Source organism: Crinia signifera, chromosome 4, assembly GCF_055691185.1.
Source record: "Crinia signifera chromosome 4, ASM5569118v1, whole genome shotgun sequence".
In the NCBI taxonomy this organism is placed as follows: Eukaryota; Metazoa; Chordata; class Amphibia; order Anura; family Myobatrachidae; genus Crinia; species Crinia signifera.
In genome coordinates, this window is record NC_139220.1 from 225,690,225 (window position 1) to 225,717,990 (window position 27,766).

The 27,766-nt window shown below is 39.6% G+C and overlaps 1 protein-coding gene across 4 annotated transcripts in view; it reads left to right on the forward strand.

The window, feature by feature from the left end:
* WDR72 (WD repeat domain 72) overlaps positions 1 to 27,766 on the forward strand; it is a 311,593-nt gene that overhangs the window by 144,396 nt on the left and 139,431 nt on the right. For all 4 annotated transcript variants that reach the window (XM_083183882.1, XM_083183885.1, XM_083183884.1 and 1 more), the window contains one exon: positions 27,201 to 27,406. In XM_083183882.1, the coding sequence (XP_083040008.1) occupies positions 27,201 to 27,406 (206 nt within the window). The remainder of the gene's footprint in view (positions 1 to 27,200; positions 27,407 to 27,766) is intronic.

A 27,766-nucleotide genomic window follows, 5' to 3' on the forward strand; every position in this document is an offset into this window, starting at 1 on the left:
ACAGCCCTCATGGTCTCTGTCTGATTCCAACAGCCTCTCACGCTGTGAAAGCGGACCTCTCGCCGACACCTGCACTCATTCACCCAGGTAGTAAGACGCAACCACGTCCTCCGTCTTAGGCCACGCCCAACGCGTTTCCTCACGCCAAAGGACTTCGTCAGGGGATGAGATCTAGTACAAAAAGTATGTGCAACTTCCCAAAAAACTGTCTGCTGTTAGGGGGCAGCCATTTTCTCATAGTTATTTTTCATTAGAAGTACTGCAGGAGGAGATGGAGTCAGGACAAGATCTGCGCTGCGGCCGGGAGTCGGGACCCTTAATGCGGCGGCGCTGGCGGCGGCATGCGGAGGGGTAAGGGGGGGTTGTTAAATATAGTTGTAACTATAGCCCCGCAGATCGGCGCCCACAGCCCCTCAGCGCCTCCCCGTCACCGCGGGGGCTGCGAGGCTATAGTTACGCCACTGATATATACTTTTCCATATAGCCGGCACTCGCACATTTGCAAAACACCTGCTCCAGGTGCCCTCAATCTTCGTGTTAGGAAGAAAAATATAACTGCTGTAGTCCAGCAGCACTCTGAAGACTTATATCAATCATGCAATAAATACAATGAACTCTGTAGAGCTTTTTGCCTAAAGGCTACCCTTCAAGTGTACTGTTAAGTATCCAGTATCCAGGTACAGACTATTTCAGTCTGAATAGAGGGCACTCAACAAACTACAGCAATTTTGAAGAAAAAGTTGAATACATCACCATAAATCGATAGTCGACATTTCGGACTGGAATAGTCCTTAATCGAAACAAGCACAGAGACAACAACCTTGCAGCAAATGAGAAGGGCAGCACATAAATACTCATATATATACTCAGGTAATGTCCTGCACTCACAATATAGGACCAGCGTGTCTGGTGCTCTCTCTTCCTCAATGTGGAAAAATATATCTTTGGCAGTGAGAGGCACTCATAACAAAATTAATCTCTAAACAGCTACATCAAAGAAGACCCAAGGCAAAGGGATATGATATCGACATTTTGGGCGATAAAGGACTTTATCGCCCGAAATGTCGATATGATATTCCTTCCTTCTTTGATGTAGCTGTTTAGAGATTAATTTTGTTATGAGTGCCTCTCACTGCCAAAGATATATATATATATATATATATATATATATATATATATATATATATATATATATATACTGTATGTCTATCATTTGTTATAATATCAAAGTTCTTCAGCATTGGCATGTTTATCTATATAAATAAGACTAGTTTATAAATATAACTGAAATATTGATGCTTTGTATAGCAGACCAATTTACAAACTGCAAACTATCCCATTTAGCATTTATGGTTACATTATAAATGTTGTTTGTTAATAGAATATTGATCTTCTCCAAATACATCTAGATAAATGTGTTTTTATATTCCGACCAATAGACACATTAAACCAATTACTCAGCTATGAGATTTTTGAAGTATTCATAAACAATAATTTAGATCACAAATAAAAAAAAACATACATATCTAGAATAAATGAAAGAAATTAAAATGCAAATGAATATCAAAATAGGTTTTTATGCGTGTTTATGAAAAAATATCTAGGATTTAGGAGAACACAAGTTAACCAGTGTTCACCTATGTCTGCTTGTCATAAGCAGTATCTGTCAGATCCTCTATTTGACCTTTGTAGCTCGTGATTCTGTCTGTCTACTGCACTCATGCTCTCTGCCATACCTGCTCTTAGCGTAATTGTTTGTCTGTTCAGTGACAATGAGTGGCAGATTGAGACAGTTAGGATGGGTACTGTGTTTTCAAGTAAGAGGCAATATCAGCTTTGTATTCGCTCATACTGTGTGCTTTAAATTAACTGGCTATGTTCCACAAATCTTGTCAAATGCTTGACTGTTCTAGATCTATTAAAATGATCTGAAATTATGTTTCTGCTGGTGCAAATGGTATCCTGCACATTTGATACATGGTTTTGCTGGGTAAATTTGCTCATATTTTTTTATTTCTAGTCTTGCTATTCTTCTAAAATTCAGCTTTCCAGAATGACTTCTTCAGAATATATGATACATTTATAGGAAATGATACAGAAGGATGCTCTTTGTTAAATACCACTCTCAGAATGTATATAGGATTTGGCACTTTTTAAAAATGACACATGGTTACATGCATATGCATGTTCACCATGTAAATGTTCAACTATACTCTGTAAAGCGCTGCAGAATATGTATGCGCTATAAAAGAAACTGTTAATAAATAAATGCATATATTTATTAAGTGGAGTAAAGGTCTGTAATGTAAACACTATTTTGCACCAACTGCATTCATTTTCATAAAATTGTAGAACAAGGATGTACTAACATGTGCTTCGTGCCACTCAAATCTGGTCACATTGCAACAATCCACATGTAAAGTTTGTAAACACACTAGTAAGCCCGTTCAAAGCAAATGCTTCGAAAGCTAGTCTGCTACCTTGTTACATTGGTCATTCTGTAATTGAATCTTATGAATCTTATAGCATAAATTTAAAATTGGAACACAGGGCTGCGAATTTATAGGCCTGCCGATTATCGGATGACCACGCATGCACCTGGTACGATGTGTGAAGGTAGCCTGCGATTGCCCTCAGGATGAGTGACACCCTGCGGGCGTTTCAGGTGGTAACATAGGGTTCTCCAGGAGTGTCCCGGAAAATGCAGGCGTTCCCCGCCATTGGGAGGGAAGACAGCTGCCGTCTTCTCCCCACAGCCATTGCAGCACTGAATCTAGACTTACTCGACACTGTGAACAGAGGGGAAAACCGTTTGATGGTTAGTTATTTGAAATGGTTTTTGCCTCATGTGCATGGCTGCAAATGCAGTTGCAGCTGTGCACATGGGCTGGAGGAATGTGACTGGCGTGTCAGGGCTGCATTTACCTGATCGCTGGGCTTTGAAATCTTGCAGCCCAGCAATCAGGTCTGAATAACCTCTATGTCACTTGTGGAAGGGGGTTCCGAGGCACATACAGAAATGGGTATATTTCGATGGGAGGTCAGATGCACACTTGGGAGGGGGGCCGGAGGTAAATTTGTGGAAATAAGGGTCAGAGGCACACTTGGGAAGGAACAGGAATATTGGCACACTTGGGGAGGGATGGGAAGCTTCTGCATTTCTTTACATTGTGGAAGCATTATAGCACTGCATGTGTAACGGAAGCATTATGTTGGCGGTGGAGGAAAATTAACTAGAAGGAGAGTTGGGGACAGCGAAATGGATCATTATCTCAGAAATTAGATCATCTCTGTTCAGAGAGGAATTCCATTACATGGCTGTTGGCAGAACTGCATGATACGTTGCACCACATGCCCAACATTCATGTACTCGGGGAATTTCAAAACCACATATGTCAGCAGATTATGCAGTAGTCATATTTGCATAAGATTCCCAAGAGATGTGCCTCAGTAACAAATATTAAGATACTGCTGGGAACACATTGAGCGATATGTCAGATTGGACCGACATATCGCCTACTCAGAGCGTATACTCAATATGTGGGCTCCCATGGTTGCTATCTTTCTGCAGGTTTGATGTGTTGCAATATTACATAAGGCTTGTTTCTAGTGTGTACAGGAGCAGTGATAAATCCCATATGACCAAATGACGCGATATATCATTTGGTCCTTGGCAAGATTGAAGTGTGTGCATGCTCAATTTATCTTGTACTTGGCTCAAAGGAATTTGTCAGTCAAGTTGAAGTGATTGGTGGTCTTTCCAATGCTGATGCCCAGCTGATGCATTCTATTACAAAATATGTCCAGCAATTCTAAGTTATTGGCAAAATAGATTATATGAGTTTAATTGTATTTTTTTTTAAATCACATTGATGAGTGTGTTCATAAAAATGTTTGCAGATGTTCTTAATTTTACTTTTATATACTTTTCATACAGCAACAGTGGTCAATGACCAATCTTCTGTGTATAAGCCATGTCTTTGGTCTTCTTTTGTTCTCCTCATCCTTTGTCTCTCACTCAGCAATAGTCATCAGTCAGAATTAGATTTGAGTTGGGATGTAGGACCAGACTGATAAATTCTGCAAGGGCTTTTCAGCTGCTGGAGGCTGGGACATTGCTGGGGTCGGGGTCACAGTGGTCAGCAGCATGTATTTGAAATAACTGTGTTTACCCTTAAGGCTCATATGCGTGCAAAGCTTTGTTACAGGCTTGTGAGTTTGGCTTAGAACGTTAACTCTTGCCATACGGCTAAATTTACTGCACTATCCTTTGTTACATCGGTCATTCTGTAATTGAATCTTATGTTCGGTGCATCTGTTGTAAAATAGCAAATGACAATAGATTTGTTTCCTTATATTTGTAATGATTATTAATGTTTCCAAAAGTCCCAGCTTTATTTTTTTTATTTTTTTAATATAAACTTAAATACATTTCTTACATAAAAATAACATTATTGTAGATTTAACACTGTTAACTAATTTAATGATATAGTAACATTTATCTAATTTTATTGTATTGATTTGCTTTGAAACCTATTCAACCTATTAATATCTTAAATGTTTTATTATATATTAATCCAACCATGGAAACTATGTTTTTTAAATATCTTTGAATAAACTAGAATATAATATTTTTATGATGAATCAAACAATAAACACAAGTTCTGATTCAGGATTTGTACGTTAAACCAATTACTGTACAGTAGCTTGTCAAATAACCTTAGCTACATTCACAGCACAAATTGAACCGTAAATCTAATCAATAGTTGAATCAGTACAAAACAGCTTACAGTTTAATTGTGGATGTTTTGTTCATGTCTAAATGTAACATGTACAGTATATACCATTAATTTAACATATAGTGTAAGTTTGTATTGCTTGTATATGTGTAAAAAATATATGTGTACAGTATGTGTGTATATATATATGTATATATATATATATATATATATATATATATAGTTACATAGTTACATAGTAGGTAAGGCTGAAAAAAGACTTGCGTCCATCTAGTTCAACCTGGTATAGATATCCATTGCTGATTTGGTAGGTTCTGGTATTTTACAGACAAATTATATTTCTTATTTGTACCCATGGATGTTTTTCTCCAGTAAATGTTCGTCCAACTTTGCCTTGAACGCATTTAATGAGCCAGCCATTACCACCTCTCTGGGAAGAGAGTTCCAGAGTTTGACTGTTCTGACCGTAAAGAAATTCTTTCTACTAGCTGAATGAAATCTTTTTTCTTCTAATCTATACTCATGCCCTCGCGTCCTAGATTCCTTTCTAGTAGAAAATAGGGTGTGTGACAGTTCCTTATATTGGCCCTTGATATACTTGTACATGTTGAGCATGTCCCCCCTTAAACGTCTCTTTTCTAATGTAAATAGTCCCAAATTGCTTAATCTCTCCCCGTAGCTTAAATTCTCCATTCCCCTAATAAGCTTTGTTGCTCGCCTTTGGACTTTTTCTAATTCTATGATGTCCTTTTTATAGTGTGGGGCCCAGAACTGTACTCCATACTCTAGGTGAGGTCTCACCAATGCTTTATATAGTGGCATAATTACCCTTGAGTCCCTAGTTTCCATTCCCCTCTTAATACATGCCAGAATTTTGTTGGCCTTTTTTGTAGCTACATTACAATGGGCACTACATCCTAGATTGCTGTCTATTTGGACTCCTAGATCCTTTTCAAGTATGGAATTACCCAGTTCCTCTCCGCTAAGGTTGTAACTTGCACACTGGTTGTGTCTCCCAAGGTGCATAACCTTACATTTATCTACATTGAACCTCATCTTCCATTTTTTAGCCCACTCATCTAGAATTGCAAGATCATTTTGAAGCATGGTGACATCTTCTGGTGATTTGATGACTTTGCTAAGTTTTGTATCGTGCGCAAAGATGGATACATTGCTGAGTAACCCTATCCCAATATCGTTAATAAAAATGTTAAACAAAATGGGCCCCAAAACCGAGCCCTGGGGCACTCCACTTAGTACCGGTATCATATCTGATACGGCACCATTCACAACCACTCTTTGTTCTCTATTACATAGCCAATTCCCTACCCATCTGCAGATATTTTCACCCAATCCTAGGTTCTCCATTTTATTAATCAATCTCTTGTGTGGGACAGTATCAAATGCTTTAGCGAAATCTAGGAAAATCACATCTACAGCATTTCCATTATCGAGGTTTTTGCTAACCTCTTCATAGAACCCTAGTAGATTAGTTTGGCATGAACGATTTTTCACGAACCCATGTTGGTTAGTACTGAGTAGACGGTGATGATCTAAATATTCCTGGATACCATCCCTTAAAAATCCTTCAAATAGTTTACCCACAATTGATGTTAAACTAACGGGTCTGTAATTAGCGGGATCTTCCTTTTTTCCTTTTTTGAATATTGGCACTACCTCTGCTATTCTCCAATCTTTTGGTACTATACCTGATGATAGTGACTTGCTAAAGATATAATGTAGGGGGGTAGCTAGTTCATCCCTTAATTCCATTAATACCCTCGGATGAATCCCATCTGGCCCTGGTGACTTATTTGTTTTGAGTTTGCTTAGCCTCAGTATTATTTCCTTCGGCGTGAAATCCACAATGAGATCTGGCTTATTTGTCCCGTTTGTGGTAAATGTTCGTTCCACAGTCTGCTCTCCCTTAGTAAATACTGATGAGAAGAACTCATTTAACAGTTTTGCTTTTCCCTTGTCCTCAGTAACACTTTTTCCACTAGTATCAGTTAGTGGGCCTATGTTTTCCTTAATTAAACGTTTACTATTTATGTATTTAAAAAACTTCTTTGGGTTGGTTTTGCTTTCAGTGGCTATGCACTCTTCATATAATATTTTAGCAGCTTTGATTACCCCTTTACAAGTTTTGTTTGATTCTTTGTATTTTGCGAACGCCTCCTCATTGAAGTTATTTTTATAGAATTTAAAGGCTCTGATTTTATTGTTGATAGCTGACCTTACTTCTTTGTCCAACCATGGTGGCTTTTTTTTGTTGAATTTACCTTTAATTACTTTAGGAATGTATTCAATAGTTAGTGAATCAAGCACCTTTTTTAGAGTATCCCACATTTCCTCTGCATTTTTTCCCTCCATAACCGTTTCCCACCCAATTCCTGTAAGGGCTTCCCTGAATAATTCAAAGTTCGCTTTTCTGAAGTTTAGTATTTTTGCAGATCCTTTTTGATGTAATTTACTGAAGTTGATTTCCAGTGAAACCATATTGTGATCACTATTCCCTAATTGTTCAATTACTTTTGTGTTTGAAACTAAGTCTGTGTTATTTGTTAATACTAAGTCCAAGAGCGCCTCATCACGAGTTGGAGTTTCTACCGTTTGTGTAATAAACTGGTCTTTAAGTAAGCTTAAGAACCCATTGCTTCTTGCTGATTTACCTGTTTCGTTTTCCCAATCAATGTCGGGTAAATTAAAATCCCCCATAATTAATACCTGACCCTGATTTGATGCTTGTTTGATTTGGTTTAAAAGAAGAGACTCTTCCCTTTCATTTATATTTGGTGGTCTATAGCATACCCCTATTATAAATTTGTTTTTTGGTTTCTTATTATTGTCGGTTATCTCTGCCCACACTGTCTCTGAGTTGTTGTCTTCCAGGTCTGTGCTCATATTTTTCTCACATGATGTTAAGTTATTATTTACATATAGGCACACACCCCCGCCCCTTCTATTTTCCCTGTCTTTCCTGTAGAGTGTATATCCCTCCATGTTTAATGCCCAGTCATGCGACTCATTACACCATGTTTCTGAAATACCAATGATGTCGTAGTCATCCCTACTGATCACTGTTTCAAGCTCCCCGATTTTACTCACTAAGCTTCTTGCATTAGCCAGTAAGCATTTTAATTTATGTTTATTTTTAGATATGGCTCTAATATTGTGATTAGTTTCACCCCAGGACCCATTTGAATTCTTTACTAGCTTCCCCTTTCCCCTCTCCCCTTCAATAGACTCTCTACAGGCCTCCCCACCATGCACACTGCCTGCCCTCTCCATAGTTCCGGGAATTCTTCCTCTGTCATTCCCTCCTTCCCGTATACTAAGATCATCTGTACCTAAGAACTGTAATGGGGTAACGTGACTGTTACAACATAACATTTTATTACATGACATTCCTGATGCACCCTGAGAGTTACCCCCGATTTTACCCTTGTTATGTCCCAGGGCTTTGTCTATGTCTCCGTCCCCCCCCCCATCTCCTTCCCCCATATGATTCCTGATCCCAGTCCGGCTTCTCTCCCTGATGGTCCCATAATGTCTTGCTGCCCCCACCCCCCCGTCGCCTAGTTTAAAATCTCCTCCAACCCTCTAACCATCCTTCCCCCCAGCACCAGTTGATATATATATCAACTCTCTCTCTCTCTCTCTCTCTCTCTCTCTCTATATATATATATATATATATATATATATATATCTATCTATCTATCTATCTATCTATCTATCTATCTATATATATATATATATATATATATATATATATATATATATATATATACACAGTACAAGTCAAAATTTTGGACACACCTTCTCATTCTATGGTGTTTGTTTATTTAAATTATTTTCTACATTGTAAAGTAGATTAATGCTGAAGTCAATGAAACTATGAAAGAACACACATGAAATTATGTTGTAAATCAAGAAGTTTTAAACAAATCAAATATATTGGATTCCTCAAAAAAGCCCCATTTTGCTTTGATGACAACTTTGCACACTCTTGGCATTCTCTCACCAGCTACCCAGAGGTGCTGAGCACTTGGATGCTTTTCCCTTATTCTGCGTTCCACCTTATCCAAAACCATCTCACTTGGTTTTAGGTCTTTGAGGAATATAAAATATAAAAAAATATTTTTGTCTAAAATGTTTTGGTTTACAACATATGTGTTCTTTTTGATGTCTTCAGTATTAATCTACAATGTAGAAGAGAATTTAAATAAACAAAAACCATTGAATGAGAAGGTGTGTCCAAACTTTTGATTGGTACCGTATCTGTATAAAAATATATATGTGTGTGTATTTGTGTTAACTGAAAAAGTCAAGCACATTCATTGTCAAGTAAACATGCACTAACTCACAAGAGCTCACACATACACTCCCTTATATGCACATCTAGACTCACAAAGACACACCCGCATAGGACTTTTGTGTTGGTGTGGGGAAATTATGGAAGAGCTTGCTTTATATTCCAGAGATTGCATCTAGGATAATTTTGCACATACTATTCAGGTCTAGGTAGTCAATAGAAGCACAGTGCTTTCCTCACCAGGCACTGGTTGCCTCTTTGGAATCATAGCTCAATGGAGATCGGTTATCATTCTTTTCTTTCTTGGGAGATCAAATGAGGCTATGACAGTGGAGAGGCTCCACTCTGATTTAATAGGATGAGAGATTCAGAAAGTGAGAGATTTGGCAAGAAATCTCGTTTTTTTTAAAGCAGCAATCATTTACACGGCAAAACAAGTTTGATTTTGAAGTGTAAATGATTGCCGCTTTAAAAAAAGTGGAGATTTCTTACCAAATATCTCATTGTATTAAATTTCACCTGTGGGCTCCATAGCACACTGATATTCTGATTTTCTGGGGTTTTTCTTGCTTTACTTTGATCTCAGTGATCTCAATGTATTGTGCCCAAAAGTAATAGAATGGGTGTGCTACTGTGCTCCCATACAACTAGAGACAGGTGGCTGGTCTCCATATAAATCCACATAACATGTCCTGTTTACACTGTAGATTCATCTTTTTATCTATAATTTGTGTTGTAATGTATTAATGTATTCCTACCATAGCATGCAGCACTGTAAAGAGAATGCTTTTCAGTCACACCCGTCCCTACCTTATTGGAATTTACAATTTGAACAACCACACACATGCACACATACACACAAACAGGTCCATTTTAGTCATAAGCCAATTCACCTACCAGGAAATCTTTAAGGGGACATTCAATCTTGGGCAATATATCCGCCAGGCAGAAATATCATCCATTTCCAACAAGATTAGGTCAAATTGACAATTGACCTAGTCAATCTCAGGTACATATTTTCCGACTGTAACAATAGATTCCAACAGTCGGAAACTCCATGGATCAGAAAAACGAAGGCCGATAGTCAAAAATGGCCAGAGATTTAACAATCCAGCGGCTGTTTTGACTTTAAACAAATCTACATGAAGGTAGTCCCGTCCATATAATATATCAAATGTGGCAGAGACAGCATAAGTTCACATGTGGGGAAGGTGAACTATCCGGTCCAGGTTTTAGAGCAGCAGCAGGATAATTAGATCCAGTCCAGGTGTCCTAGGCTGATGTGATCAGGGTTTGGCTGATTAGTAGCACTTGTGGCTTTCTGTTAAACACGTGTCTTTCATGAGCATTCTACATGACGCTAGTGATATCACTTGGTGCAGCACATCAAACTTAAGATCCATTCACACTGAGTGATTTTCACCCATATAAGCAATTTTTTAGGGCAGGACACTATGGAGAGCTGTCCACCCAGATGCTCATCTTCTGGTAATACCAGCAGATGAGCGGCGGCCGCCTGGATTGATGTAGGAGTGCGCATCAGCGCTCACCACTGGCCTGTACACACTGGGCAGCTTTTGAGTTGAAAGCAGCTCAAATGACAAAACTGTGCTGCTTTCAGCTCAATATCACCCAGTGTGTATGGGCCTTAAGGGTATAGACAACATGCCGTTACCAAACAGCATTTTGTGCCGACTTCACACCAGTGTGTACCCAGCTTACAAATTCATACCAACTAATTTGGAACTAAATGTAGAACAGCATTTGAATGTAGTTTTTGTTATATGTAGGCCCTCAAAGGGTAACTGATTGTGTTATATTTACACTAATGCAATATATTTGTATACTGTATTGAACAGTTAACACAGCAAGCAGTCACTGGCCATTCATGTATTCCTGCACTCAGATGCAGTAAGTGTGAAATGACTTTGCTAGAAAGAGGGCACCAGGTTGATCTTTATGCAGTTCCTGTGAGCGAGGCAATGAACTTCATCTGTAAGTGATGAAAAAATGATACATCTTCAATTGCTCAAAGTTCCATGATAGATACAGCACGATTCAACTGTCACTCACTAGCTTCTTGAACTCTGACAGAAGACTTAAAATAATAAGCAACCCTGTCAATGAAACACATTTTATTGTTTGACAGAAGAAACCTTATTTTGTCAAAGCAAACAAGATGCTTCACCAAAGGCACTTTCTCCTGTTTCATTGTGTTTTATTTACAGCTAATTATGACTAAATCATGTATGCATTAAGAAATGTCTGCATAGTTCAATAAAACAATGAAGGGTTTTCATGTTACATTTGAAAGCTTATGACTTGCACTGTCAGACAGGAAAAAAAAAGCTTGAAAAACATATTCAGATCATTACTGCACAGAGCACAATCGTCAAGATGCTTCTCAGTGTGTAAATGTCAGCACAGTAAACAATATATTAGCATTGGTAGTGGAGAATATTGTATTTTTTTCCATAATTTATTTATGACATATGCCACAGGGGTGTACAACGTGGGAGACCATAGCTAGACAGAAAATTGTTTATATCTAACAAAATAACAGATTTTACTTGGATATGTATGTAAAAAGGCAAGAGAGTATCTGTAAAATACTGTGCAAAAGTTTTAGGCAGGAGTAGGGAAAAAAATATTGCAAAGTAAGAATGATTTCAAAACTAGAAGTGATAATAGTTTATATCAGTCAATGCAAAGTAAGAATGATTTTAAAACTAGTAGTGATAATAGTTTATATCGGTTAATGCAAAGTGAATGAACAGAAGATAAATCTAAATCAAATCAGTATTTGATGTGGCCACCTTTAAAACAGCATCAATTCTTCTATGTACAGTACACAAAGTTAGGGATATCAGGTGTATAAAATGTGGGATAATGAGCATCATTTTAATGTAGGTTGAAAAACAGTTAATAGCCGAAATAGAAACAGCTGTGTAGGAGGCTTACTACTGGGTGAGGAACAGCCAAACTCTGCTACAAAGGTGAGGTTGTGTAAGACAGTTTCATGTCAAAGTTTATATACCATGGCAAGACAGAGCAGCACGAAGGCAAATTATATTTATACTGCATCAGCAAGGTCTCTCCAAGGCAAAGATTTCAAAGCAGACTGGGTTTTCAAGGTGTTCTAGTCAAACTCTTTTGAAAAAGCAAGATATTGATAAGAAGTTATCATGTAAGGCCCCATTTAAAATGAGTTGCTTTAACTAGATGAGGTAAAATACTTATTTAATGAACAATATAATAATAAAGAAAATCGTACATAGCTAAAATTATTGATAAAAATGTATAGGTGCATATAAGTGTTGATATAGTCACCTGTATCAATAGAAGTTTAAAGTCAGTGACTCGGTGGCAGGATTTTAAACTTTTATTGATACAGGTGACAATATCAACACTTATATGCACCTATGCATTTTACCAATAATTTTTATTATGTATGATTTCCTTTGTTATTATATTATTTATTAATTGTTTTACCTCATCCATTGCATTTTAAATATTCAGCGAAGCACACTTTCCATTTTATTTTGAAAAAGCACAAAGAAACTGGCAATGTTGAGGACCGTATATGCAGTGATCCGCCAAGGAAACTATGTCAGATGAAAAATGCATCATGCTTACTTACCTTTGAAATTGGAAGATGTCCAGCAGTGCCATCCACTCAGACCTGGCAGAAACCAGTGGGAACCAGATACATCCATCCACTGATCAGAGAAGTCTAAGAAGAAGTGTTCTTCATATAAGAATTGCAGCCAATTGCATATGCAGAATTGCAGCCATAAAGCCATACCTTTGATATGGAAACAAATCAACTCAACTATGCATGAAAACATAGGAACTGGGGTGCAGAACAATGTCAGCAGGTGCTCTGGACTGATGACTCAAAAGTTTAAATATTTGTCTGTAACAGAAGGCAATTTGTTCACCAAAGGGCTTGAGAATTGTACAATAAAGAGTATCTGCAGGCAACAGTGAATTATGGTGGAGATTCCATGCAAGTTTGGGGCTGTATTTCGGCAAATGGAGTTGGGGATTTGGTGAGGATTAATAATGTCTTTAATACTGAAATGTCTTTAATACTGTCTTTAATAATGAAATATAAACAGGTACTTATCCATAAGACTGCTCCATGCAATATCATCAGATTTCTCTTCTGTTCATGCACTTTGGATTTTGTTAATTGATAAAAATAAACTATTACCACTTCTATTAAAAAAAAAATATATATACAGGTGGGGATCCGGCTCTCCCTGTATGGAAACTCCTGCTGCGCTGGGTGCCCACTTCAATGAAGCAATAGAAGGTTTCAGGGGGTGGAAGTAGCACTCCAAAACGGCTTTGAAAAACGGCTCTTAGTCAGTCATGAGTATGACAACGTTTCATTGCTCTTTATTGAGCAATTTCCTCAGGTCATGTTACATATATATATATATATATATATATATATATAGAGAGAGAGAGAGAGAGAAAGCAGTTTTTGGAGGCTTTCCACTATATTTGGTGTACATTCCCCCCTTTAGCCTTATATGAATATTGTGTACAAACTGGCGTGATCTAGGGTCGATTTGCCCGCGATCACCGTGTCTTGTGCACACTGTGTGTAGTAGTATTGCCCACATCAAACACAAGGGGCCTGATGTTGGCTTGCTGGTTAGTGTACATTCACTGCCTAGTGAGCACCTTAATGCAGCCCCACCGAATAAATGGCCACCCCCCGGTGCCTGAATCCCTTTGCTAGCATGTGAGCGGATGTGTTCACTAACAGATCCCCTCCCATGCGTCAGCTAGTACTCACCATCAAATGATTTCTCATGCTTTCGGTAATAAATATCAGTCTGAACTGACTTTTATGACAGCCGCTATCTGCCATGACATTGATGTCATGTGAGGTCAGCTGCTCACCATACGCAGGCATTTGCCCGTCTTTGTTCCCAGTCTTCATCTTCATGGTAATAAAATGCTGAGTCTACCCCTGCAGCCGCCCCCTGCACGCTCACAGCCCTCCCCTTAGTGTGTGAATGAGTGTGATACTTGCCGAAGCCATTCACACAGCCGGTCTGCATATGCAAATTCTCGCCCATATGCATGCACAGGACCAGCAACATTAGTCACTGGGCCGAATTCGGTCCACACTGATCCAACCTGAAACTGCAATGCAGTGGCTACATGCACATTTCTGTAGAAGTTTCTTATAGATCATGACATCTGGATGGATGTGCATCCCTACTAATCTGAGTTTCCCACATAAAAGATGGGCCTAGTATTGGTTTAAGGAGCTGGAGAAAAAGAGTTGATCAAATGGTGTTGTGGTCTCCTAGACACGTATGTAGCTCATTCATTAGGTGTATCTTCCTGCATGCTGCTGACTGGCCAATATGTCTGACATGCAAGAACGTGATGTATGAGAACTCAGATTGGGCCCATTGATGCAATCTCTGTTAATCTAGTTGGCCAAATAGTAGTCTACGTTCTAGGCTAAGACCATCTTTGAGTATGATGCATTTATTCTGCTCATTATCCTAAGGCTTTGGATGGTGACAAATAATGCACAAGCGATCTACTTGTCAAATATAAATGTATAATTATAGCGCATGCTGGCCAGGTTATGGAAAGGTTGAGAATAGAAGGCGAGAAAGCAAGAGAGATGGTTTTAAAACATGTCAATGAAGCGTGAATCTATAGATTGTTGCATTGTATGCAAGGAAAGGCTTTTATTAAAAGATCATGTCACTTGGGTAAAACAGTTTGTTTTAAAATGATGTGATCTCTTGCTGTTAATACTATTAGCATCGAACAACATTTTTACTTGCCAGGCTGGTAACGTACAGGTCAAATGGCAGCCAGAGGCACCATATATCTTCTTGTTGTACACTTGACAACAAGGATTTTTAATAGGGTTGCTAATTTAATATATAGAATGGTTGGCACCTGATGTGACAATAAAACATAGGCCTGATTCAGTGTACATGCAGTTGTATGAGTAGCTGCGATTTAATTTGCATCAGACCAGCATAAATATGCTAATGACTCCACTGCGGTTTTGTGCAGAGATGCCCACTGTTGGCACCTCAAAAATCAGCCACTCACATACATTAACATCGGGTGCACATCAGCCACACCATCGGACCTCTATGCTGTCTCAGACAAAGCACATTTCCTAGAACTCTGGGGCCTCTCAAGCTTTGAATGAATTAGCAGTCTATAACATGCCCTCAAAATGGTCCTGACATGCCTGCGGTTTTCCATCTCTCTATTTGCTAACAAATCTTCTGTGTGTGCGCCATAGTATATTGCTGCTTCTGCACATTGCGGGTTTGGTGCATGTGCAGTTGCAAAAATTTCAATATAAATTGTTCGACATTGACATCATGTGCACCTCTAAATCAGACCCAGAGTCCATGTGATCGCTTTAGGGAACCAGACGTTTCAACAGAAAATTAGATTTGTATTATATATACCCTACACACATCTTGATGCAAATCCCTGTCATATAAAGACCATCCCTTACTCATCTATAATAATCAAGTAAGCCATGTCCTGAGACTGAGTGGGAGTGCTAACAGCTGGTGGCTGGTGTAAATGTTGCACACAGGGGATATAGGGTGCTGAGGTTCAATGGTATATGCAGGACCATTTTATTCCTTTATTTCATTTATGTGTCTCCAGCAAGGTCAGCGCCTCATTTTGTTATAGATCAGCTGTGATTATTCTGATCACTAAAGACCTAAATGAATCAGCATTTTAAGAACAAAAATACAATTATGTACAAAATATGTTGTCTTGGACTCCAACTGTACACATTTAAGAAAGATTAAATGAAGATTAAATCAATGAGGGGAAAGGTTAGAACGTTGCATACATGAACTTAGTGACACTTTCACTTTTCTACCATGCAAATTCAGCCATCTTAAAAAGTCTTCCAGAACAGTTTACAGCGGCTGATCCAAATTGTGTGAACACTTATTTACGGTACAGTTTATTTACAGTTTCTTATAGAACGCAGCTTATTCGGTTGTGCTTTACAATTGGAAACAGTGATAAAAAAACTGGGTAGTAACAAACTGACACTGTATAGAGATAGGAGGGCCCTGCTCGCAAGCTTACATAAAGAGATCTTGGATAAGATCTTTTTGCACAGTGGGTCCACAACATATGTCTTTATTTAATCATATCTTTTTTTGCAGTAATAGTTTTTAAATTCTAGAAATACATTTTTTACTTATGAGATGACATGAAAGACTTCTCCGCATTTCTGCTGCTTATAAACCATGTACTACTGTATACTACAGTAGCTCACAGCAGAAAATAGCATGAGCAAACCCTGTTAAATATTGTATGGATGAACTATCAACCACACAAAGAGTTCTTTTCTGCAAGGATAACAGCAAGGTCTTTTTCAACAGTCACTTGTATTTACTCAGTATACTGTATGTATGTATGTACGTACGTACGTACGTGTGTGTGTGTGTGTGTGCGTCAACACATATAGCTATATATCTGTTTAGCTATATATATATATCTGTTTAGCTATATATATATATATATATATGTATAGTATCCAATTTTTATTATTACTTGGCAACACAATTGTCATAAATAAATAAAGATATCATAGAACCAATATTATTATAGATATTTGTTCTCCGTGTGTTTGGCTGTAATGTTTGAAGGTTGTTTTATGTTACAAGATCAAAGTCATTGATCAGTTTTGCCTGAAAACAAATACACCTCTGCGGGAGTTATTGGGGAAAAGTGATAGTAGACAGGGAATTGTGTCTGATTCAGGTTCATCTTCTTTATGAAAGCAAAGTCCATATAGAATGGTGAAGATATGTTAATGATCATTTAAAAAAATGAAAAACCTATTTTGGAAAATTTAGTGGCATGTTACAGATATAGCGCAGGCTATTGCCTGGTCCTTTCATGGAAGCTGATGAACAGGATGTGCAGGGGCTTTGATGCCATTCTGTACAAAGAACATCTATGGGAGAAACTATATTACATCTGGCCAGAGTGGCCTCAAGTCACCCTTTTCAAGGCCTCTTTCTACATGACCTTCAAGCTACCTGTTACCACTACTGATCTATAGAAAGGCCAAAATCAATAGTCTGGCCTTCTTCTATTTTACGCCAGCTGGGAAATGAGCCAAACAGCTGATTTTTAACTTGTGGAATAAAAAGTAAAATAATCAGCAGGCCTCCTCTAACATCTAGATAAATAGTCATATCAGTGACAATTGCATAAAATTTTTCTGTCCTCCAAACACACCGTAGAGGAAACTCGCCCTCAATAATATGCCATGTGAAGATTCTAAATATGTTCTAGTGTTATTGTAACACTCGGGCCTGAGGTTACAGAGATTTACCTTTCAGGAACATCTTCAGTGGCAACTCAGAATTATTCACAGAGAGGCAGGAGTTAAACAGGTGACAGTAAAATAAAGGGGGTTTTATTACAATTTCAGCTTCTTCAATAAATAATAGCAATTGTCACCATTTACTTAGAATACAGGTTCTGAGGTCTGCATTAGTCTGTATGTCTCTTTAAAGAAGCTCTTGGACAGTTAAACAGTCTCTTTGTCATTAAGGCTCTGAATCCTTGCTTTTGCAGTATTAGGACTAAACTTTGTAGCACTATAACGCAAACAGCAGTAGCTGAAACTTGCAAATGCTGGGTGACAAACACAGACTAGTCATATATAAGTTCTGCTTCAGCTGCTTTACTGGGAATGTCTTTACTTGCTGGGTCTGTATCACAAACAAATGCCTGTCCATCACTGGTTACTCACAGCAGCCAGGGTGCTCATCTCCTCTCAGCACTACCTTATAGCTTCACTCACTGTGGCTATGGAGGGATCACATAAACTCCAGGGCCTCCCAAAGTCTTTCTCTGCAGCTTAGCTGGCTATCTTCATGAGAGGTCAGTGCCCTTGCTCCTTGTAATGCTCCAGCAGCTATCACTCTGCAACCATGCTCTCTACATATGCTGGCTGACTCTGTCCTCTCTTTACTTTCACTTTCTAAAAACCTCCTCACCTCATCCTGTGCATGTGTAGCCAGCTTCTGACTCTGAGCCAATCCGTGCACTAGGAAGTGCATGCTATACAGTTAAGTTAACCTCTGCAGTACTCAGAGTGTCCCTGAAATGAGGCAGCAGAATAAATAAAGCACATGGATGTTTTCCATAACAAAACAACAAATATTCATACACATTCCTGTATATTGCAAAAAAAAAACAGTCCCAGTATTTCTTTCTGGGGTGCTACAAACTCCCACACTAAAAGGTTGCATGTCCTCATGCAAAACGGTAAGGTTCAAGGTCCCGAATAAACAATCTGTGTCCATATGATCTCTGATTGGCACTTTGTGTCACATTTTCCATTCCTGTGCGCCCCTCTCCACCAACATTGCATTGGTAGTCAAGTGGAGGACCTCTGTGATGTGAATAGCGCCAATACCGTCTGCGATGTGTTACATATCTGCTGCCTTGAACTGCTGCACCATTAGGACCGGTGACATTTACAGCCTGTTGACCTTTAGATCCAATGATAACATCAAATTCCACAATTTCTCCATCTCCCAGGCTACGAAAATATTTTCTAGGGTTATACCTCTGGATGTCTGTATAATGAACAAACACTTGTTTCTTCATGTCGTGTCGATTTATGAAGCCATAGCCATATTGCCTGTTAAACCAAATAACTTTTCCCCTAACTCTTCTTGCAGTGACTTCACACTCTGGGTCTGTAGCTGGTGTGGTAACCACTTTAATTTGATTTTGGATTATAGGATGGATATCCACATCTCTGATCTGCTCTTCTTTGGTGCGCCATTTTGTCTCTCCTCTGCACTTCCCTTCTTGTTGCATGAGGTATCGCAATTGCTGTGACATTTCGGTGATTCCGTGGTTCAGTTCAGCCACTTGCTTTTCTATAGTACTTAATGGATCAGGACCTATGGCCGGAGCACCCTGTGCAGCCGCTCCTTTCGGTGTATGCAGATCCATGATTTCCATCTTTGCATTCTCTGGGGCATATTTATTTTCTTGGTACCCCAACATTTCTGGACAGGACAGTTCTTGACTGTTTAATTTCCCTACTATTTTAATGGCAGATTCTTTGAAGGATGAAAAGGAGTTCGTAGATAACTGTAACTGAAGGAGGCGTAAATGCACCTTCACCATCTCACCGTGGGAACCCTCTATAAATTGATTTATCAATACTTCGTCTGTTGGTCGGATTTCTGTTGGATCAATGGCCTGAAGTGTTCTAAGTGCCTTCTGTAATGCGAGGGCAAAATCACGCAGTGTTTCTCCTGGCTGCTGCTTTCTTGTGTAAAAGGCCACCTTCAGTTCAGACAATGTTCTTGTATCAAACGTTGTGGCTATTCGTTGTAGGATCAGGTTGACTGTTTTTCTTTGCTCCTCTGGCCATGAAGTCACCTCTTCTAAGGCTGTGCCTTTCAACTGCCCAATTAAGATCTCCACTTGTTGCTGGTCTGATAATGTGTAAAGGATAAACATCGACTCCATTTTTCTTTTAAAGTCTGTTAAGGTATTTGCCTCTGAAGCTTCTCCACTATAAACTGGGAGCCATGTGACCCCAAAGTGATAGGGCAGCATTATTGGGTTTATGTTGGTCATGGTTGGAACAGTATTTGGAGAATCTCCCGCAGCTTGTTCATTGGATGACATGTTGATATTGTGTTTGTATCCTGTTCGTAGGACGCCAATTGTAACACTCGGGCCCGAGTGTTACATTATTAGAAGTCCTCAAAAACATTTAATAGATTTTCCAAAAGAATCAAATTTGCCTTCAATATTTTGCTTAATGACCATGCTACTGGGGCCACTAAGGCTGATCTTTATGTTAAACCTCTGCTAAATATTATGGACGTTCCAGGAAGGAGTAGTACTGTATGTATTGACATTTGTTTTGGAAATTACTGGTAGATTGGTTATTACTATATCATAGCACTGAGGTCTTGAGTTAGATTCCCATCACCATCCTAACTATTTGGATTTTGTATATTCTCCCTGTACTTGCGTAGGTTACTACCAGTGTTTTGGTTTCTACCCACAATCCCAATATATAGTGGCAGGCTAGTTGGGTCCCAAGTATATTAACCATAGTATGTATTTGTATTTGTACAGTATGTGTCACATTATGGCCCTTATTCAGATCTGATCGCAGTACAAATTTGTTTGGAAACTGGGAAAAACCATATGCACTGCAGGTGGGGCAGATGTAACATCTGTAGAGAGAGTAAAATTTGGGTGGGGTGTGTTGAAACTGAAATCAGTGTAAAAATAATGCAGCCAGTATTTACCCTGCACAGAAACAAAATAACTCACTCAAATCTAACTCTCTCTGCACATGTTACATTTGCCCCACCTGCAGTGCACATGGTTTTGCCCATTTTCCAAACAAATTTGTACTGCGATCAGATCTGAATAAAGACCAATGTCCCTGTGGTACATACCAACTCTGCACAGATAGTGCCTTAGTCAGGAATTGAATGAGCTCAGGGCAATGAAGCTGTAATGCTAACCATTACACCAAATCTGCTGCTATAATATAAGTTTTTAATTCTGTACAATCAAAAGTCAGCAGAAGATATATTATTATCACCAGATTGAAGGCATGAAAAGTGGTGATGTTGAGAGACTACAAAAATCAGCAATGATTATTTTTTTCTTTTTTACACAAGCAGTTTGACCCAACAACATCCATAAAATTGAATTAAAACCATACACTATAGTTTTTATTAGTCACCATCATGTGCTCTATCACTGATGGAGACTCACAAATGACCTCTATTAAGCAACAGAGTTTTATCTTAGATTCTTTATAATTCTGTGAATGAAGTTTGTAGTTTCTATGTCAAAAAGTATGTTGTACAGTGTTTTGTGCAGTAAGTTATGATGTGGAAACACAAGTAATACCCGTAATTAGACCACAAGGGGATTTTGAAGTATCTCAGAGCCCAAACCTCAATTTATGGCGAATTTTAGGTGAGAACTAAAAAGATGGTGGTGAGTTTACGATTTGGTCTCTTGACATCTGTAATCACAGAAGGGTTTGGAATTAAATATTATTCAAAAAATGTACTGCCTAATTGATATGTAAAATTAATAATTAGAAATGTTGTGTATCCCAACAAATCAGTGGTTTGTGCCGATTTGGTAGTTAAAATGAGGAAAGCACAAGTAGCCTCCAACCAAACAAGAAATGCCCCTGCACCCCTTTATCTCACACTAATAATCTCTCAATGCTTTTGTACAGGTTCACAAAAACTGGAAGGTACCTGGCTCTGCCCAATGCTCCCATAAGCCAGGGACAACAGTACTATCTTGTCCCACAAATCCATGAACGTGGTGGAAGACACTTTCTCTCTGAAATTTTCTGACCTCTTTAGCGTTTAAGGTGGTGTATTCAATCTCCTGCTGCTATTCCAGATGGGGGAAATAGCAGTGGGTCCCTATTCAATGCTGTCTTTCCCGACAGCATTGAGCAGGAATGTCGACAGTTGGGCCTGTTCTGCCAAGAATGGCCATGGATTGTTGAGCTCCTGGAAGCAGCACAACGATCCATGTCCATATCTCACGGCCATGCCCCCTTTTCGGCTTTCGGCAGGTGGGACATTGAATCCTGCCTACCGATTTCACGTCAAGCCGGCCAAGAATGGGACAGGGTGACTGCTGTTGGGCCAGCCCGACAGTCATTGAATATACCCCTAATGTATAGTTGTAAGCTATGCCAATGTTTTTGCAGTTGAGCCGTTATCAGCTGACTGTGCATACACTCTGTATGTGCCACAATGGTCATGCGTAGGCACTCACAGTGAGGTATCATTTACAAAGTGATTGATAAGCAGGGGACATTTGGGGGAGAGACTGTGTAGTTATAGCACAAATGCAGGAGTGTAGCAATGGTTTCTGGAGTGTGTCTAAACCAAAGCCGGAAAAAGGTTTGTGGGTGCCCTGGACAACACGGTTTGTGGGCCCCCACCCTCCACTCCAAACACCTCCCTTCCCGGCCAGTCGGTCGGTCAGAGGCACAGACAGTCCACACACACACACACACAGACCCCCCCCCCCCCCCCCCTGACGGTACCTTGCGGGGATCAGTTCTGCGCTGGGTCCCTGCGGCGGATGTGAGGTCAGCAGCGGGGTTCCTGTGGCGGATGGGAACTACTAGTTCCCATCCGCTGCAGGGACCCTGCTGCGGACTTCACATCCACCGCAGGGGCCCCCTGCAGCGGATGGGAACTGCTAGTTCCCATCCACAGCAGGGACCTCATATACACCGCAGGGACATGCTGCCCGCCCTGCTGACTGGCACCCACCCGCTGCCTGTCCCGCTGCCTGGCACCCACCCACCACCGCCGCAGCAGTGGGGTGGTGGGTGTGGGGGCCCTAGAATGTGTGGGGGCCCCAGGGTGACCGCCCCTGTTGCCCCGTGGGTAATCTGCTACTGGTCTAAACCTGCATCTTTAGTCAAAGATAGCTCTGCGTGACTATAGAGGTACAGTACTCAGAAGGCCACAAACTCAGCAGTTCTCAAAGGTTTTTGCTAAATAATAAAACTAAATAGTTATGCCACTAAATGTGTATGTGTATGGATATGTGCATGTATATACAGATGTGCCCACGGACATCTTGTCTATTTTTCTCAATTTGACATTGCAAACATGCAAAACACAGCTTAGCTGTTTTTCCATATGTAGCAAGTAGATGGATTCTAATTATTTTTCCAGCGGTATAATTTGTATAAAGTAATAGATTAGAGAAGCAAATTTTTTGAAAAATCAGTATGTATATATACACAGGGGTTTTCCACTAGCACTTGCGGGCGGGGAAAAGGGAGACTGTCATGTTGAGAAAAAGAAATAAAGGGCCCCATTATATTTAAGGCATAAATTAGAGTATCTAAGGCATGTCATGGGGAACAAGATACATGCAATGAGAGCCACGGGTTCTGGTCTTTGGGGAGTATTCAATGCATTTTTTCTCCATGTGCAGCGAATCCTGTTTAGGATTCGCTGCACATTTGCAGGGTTCCGGAGGGCTGCAGCATTTGCTGCCAGCCCTTCCTGTCATCCTATTCAACGCCGCAGGGGCTCACTGGCCATGACTGCACATTTTAACCCCTGCAGCGAATTCCCCCAGAATTTGTGGGGGAGAAGGAGGGCTCTTGGGGACACAGGCAGCAGAAGCTGCCCCCCCCCCCCCCCACGGGAGAGCTGGCAGAGGACAGGGGTAGGAAGCCGCTTCACTGCTCGTAATAAGCCGGGACCAGTGTAAAGTGAAATATATGAATATTTAATGAGCAGCTCCCGGCTCCCTGCTGGCGAATGTATAAAAAAAAATGTATATATAAAAAAATTAAATATATAGTAATGTGCTCAAGCACATGAATAAAAATAGCATGCCCCTTCACAGAAAAAAAATTCTGATTTTTTTACACCAAAAACCCCCCAAAAACCCTATATTTTAAAAGATCGCTTTCCAGTTCACCTAAAAAAGACGTCGAAAGCAAAACGGTGAATCATGGCAAAAATCAGGGAGAAAGCAGTTCTCCATCCTAGCATTGAATACACTCTTGGCGAATCCCAGTGAAAACCCCGTTGAAATGCACCAGCGAATTGCAGCGAGCATGAAACGGAGAACTGGCCGGCATTCACTGTTCACTTTCGGTGAACAGTGAACATTGAATAGGGTGAATCAGATTTTCAGTGAAGAAAATTCACTGCAAGGAGTGAAAACAGCCCGATTCACTGAAAAAAACGGTAGTGAACGTACCATATTCTTTATATTATTATGCCTTCTCATTATTATAATTGTTCATTCTTTGTCATGTGCTTGATGTGAGGCTATTACTTGTTTAGCACATTTATAGAGAGTCAGGGACATTCTGAATATGAAAGTTGGACAATTTACACAATAGGATAAATTAAATTGCCAATTTTTATTTATAATGACTAAAATACAAATCTTATTCGCTAGCAAGGTTGCCAGATCTATACATTCATAAATCAATGCATAGTTCATTATTTTCATTTGAAAGAATATTGCCGTGATTTTAGTGATAGTCTTAAAGACCAAAACGAGCAACCTTCTTACAGCAACAAAGTTTTGCTTTATCTATTACTGAAACCATGTAAGCAACAGCGGGTGGCCATCTCTGGTATAATTGAAAAGAAATTTATCACTTCCCTCAAAAAGGGCTGACAATAACATAGAGCATGTCATTCAATGTGCGATGACAAGTATGGAAATGACTGGTTCAGACACATAAGACCACCTTACCGCTGCATAGAGATGAATATCCTGCTGAGAGAATGAGTGCTGTCTAGATAGGCTGCCAAGGCTTTTCGTCAGAATACAAATCGTTGCTACTTATTGCCTCATAGAATGTTCCTGTATTTATTACAAAGATTTTATCTCCCAATATGAACACAAGAGGGCAGCGCCTGTGCTCATACATTGTTTATTTATCTACAATACTTATTTCCGATAGTGTATAAGCTAAGGCAGTTGTGGGGAGATCATAGCGTACATGGAGTACAGACTAGGGGTCTTATTCAGGATTGATGGCTAATCAGAGAATTTGCAAATTGAGCAATTATCGAATGACTCTGCAGGACCATATAGCAGGAAGTTATCATTACACATACAGATAGAGCCATCCTCATCTAGCCCTTTAATAGGATTAAGTGAGTAATAGGATAACTCTGCTATTCCGCTACTGTATTGTGTTATGTATTGTATTGCAGCTGAGAACAATAGGCCTTATCTCACCATGGCTATCCAGAGGAGGCTGGCTGGGGAGGGCTCATCTGTAGATGCCGCAGAATACTGCAGGTTGATTGACTGACTGGAAGCTGGCGTTTAGGGGAGGAAATATAGGAGTGTTTGTGAAAACGCAGCCATGCCCAGATGTTTTTCAGTATGTCTCTGATGTCAGTGATGACCGCTTCCAGCCTGATTCTTGAGAAGATTAGTGGAAGCCCTAGACTGGGGCAGATGGAAAAAACTTTTCGATGGCAAGATGATATGATTCCATTGCAAATTCTCCATGCAGAATTAGGCTTTAGATACTGAAGCTGGCTGCATGCTCACATGCAAGAGCTAGTGGTGGTTATCCACCTAAAGGGAATTACCTATGCTTAGGGTTACCACCTCATCCCTTTAATTCCGGACACATATTAATTACACAGGTTCAGTGACTGATTAAAACCAGGTGAAATTGAGTCTTGAAGTCAGCCACAGAAGCTGTGTAATTAATATGTGTCCATAATTAAAGTGATGAGGTGGTAACCCTACCCATAGTTTCAATGGGATAGTGCAGCTTTTTCAGGTTTTCAGTTTTCCATGTGCATTTCCAGATGGACCTCCCATCTCACAAAAATACATACTGTAGATTTGTATTACTGGGGTAATGCATGGTGCATACATATGTATGTTGTGCAACAATACCTACATGCCTATAATTTGCTCCTTTTGCTTGTTCCTAAATTACTTTTTCAGTTTGTTTGTTTTAACCCTTTGAGTTGCACATCTCTGTGCAAAATATCCTCTAAAATGCCAGTTTTGCTCACATATTCTATACAAATTCAAATAAAAAATGGTTGTGTATATAAAAAAGCATATTTCCTATATAAGGTAAACATAAGAGGTCATTATGATGAATAAAAATGTTTGCCTATTTTGACAAATTCACTTGGCACGCAAAGGGTTAATCAAAGTAACAACCAATTAGATGTTTTTATGCCATTGTCTATCTTGCACTAGAATTACACTTGCTTATTGTTCATTGGTTGCTCTGAGTTACTATACTTTTGTACTTTGGGTAAAGTTTAGATCCCCTAGTAATTGCAAGGTATTCTGCACAAATACAAGATCAATTCTGTTCATGCACGAATACATCCTGTGATGTTGGAAGCTGGATGGCAGCAGACTGTCAATGTTGCCATCTGTGGGACAGGGACAGTGCAGCAATGGCCTCTAGTTGTGAAAATGGAGGAATGATGCCCCTGTTTGGGGGGTGCAGAGTTCTACATCATTGGGTGGATATTACCTTGCTTCTGTGGTATGCAGCTTGCAGGGCACCATGGGTGCAGCAGGTCAGATACTGTATCTATTGGGGGCACATGGTACACAAAAACTCTGGGGTCCTTAGGGGCCTACATTCCACTCAGTCATGCACTCTGGCATTGGTTCTTCAGAAATTTCTGGAAAAATGACATGGACATCTTTTCCCCAGTGATTTGTGCATGCGCAGTAGACATATCACTGTGCCATGTTCCCAGATACCTGTGCATGCCCAGTAGACTCTGGTCCAGTGCCAGTCTACTCACAAGATAAATGGAGCACCCACATAGAGACTGAACACAGGGCCCTCCTCTCTTAAAATTCCACTGGTGAGAACGCCCTGGCACTACCCTGCTTTACATCTTTGGTTGCATGTAATTACATGCAACAATTTTCTGAGCATCAACAGTGTAAATTCACAAAGGGTACATACTCTACAATGAGGGTGCACCCAACTCTACATCACCCTCTATATTGGCATTCCCAACCCCGGTCCTCAAGGCACACTACCAGAACAGGTTTTACTGATATCCAGGCTTCAGTACAGATGGTTAGAACAAGACAACAGCACGCTATGAAGGGGGCTCTCACAAGTTCTTCAGTAACGGCATTTGAACTAACATTGGTCCTGAAAAATGCTCTTTCACTTACATTGGAATTAATAGATTTTACATTACAATGTATTTGAAGAAAAATCTTGTAACTGGCACAGAATAGGGTGTATGTAGTTTTAATTCAGTATAAATTATAGGTCAGTGATGGCTAACCTTGACACTCCAGCTGTTGTTGAACTACACATCCCAGCATGCCCTATGGCCAAATAGTAAAACTGTAGGAGGGCATGCTCGAATTTGTAGTTCAACAACAGCTGGAGTGTCAAGGTTAGCCATCACTGGTATAGGTCATACTCTATCTAAAAATATTATTTGCAATAAAGATATAATAAATGTTCAATACTTTAATAAGAATATTTCATTGTGTATTATTAATTTTAATTCATTTACATGTGTGTGTGTTTTTTGTTTTGTTTTTACCAGGCACTTTAGAGCGCCATGAAACAGGAGATATGGCAAAAGCAATTCTTGCTGCTTGTGAGGACTTCACCGTTGACGTGACAAACTCCATAGTAAGCACCTCTCAGGAGACACAGCGAAACATGAAGATGACACTCAAGTCATCAAACTCCAATAAACTGGGAGCCCTGTCCCATAATGTAATGCACCATGACAAGTCCCCAAACAAGGTAAGCAAAATTTATATTTTTATTGAAATGTCTCAAGATATGATCTGGAGAAGCCCCATAGTAAACTTAAGTGTACAGTGCACTACAAAAATAACTATTCTCTGACATGTAAACCACATGGATATTTCTGCTGGAGAGGTGCGGTTATTCATTTACAAAAGAAAGAGTTTGTCCAGAGATCTGCTATATCTAAATACAGCTATTTGGAACAGGTACAGCAACTGGGACCGGTATATACAATGAGAATGCAAACTTCCTGGACCCGGCAGAGCAGTTCCAATGGCCATTCGGAGTAAGCTTTGGTTTACGTAGTATGGTCAAGGGCTTCCTTGTGGCTGTGCAGTACCACATTGGATCAGG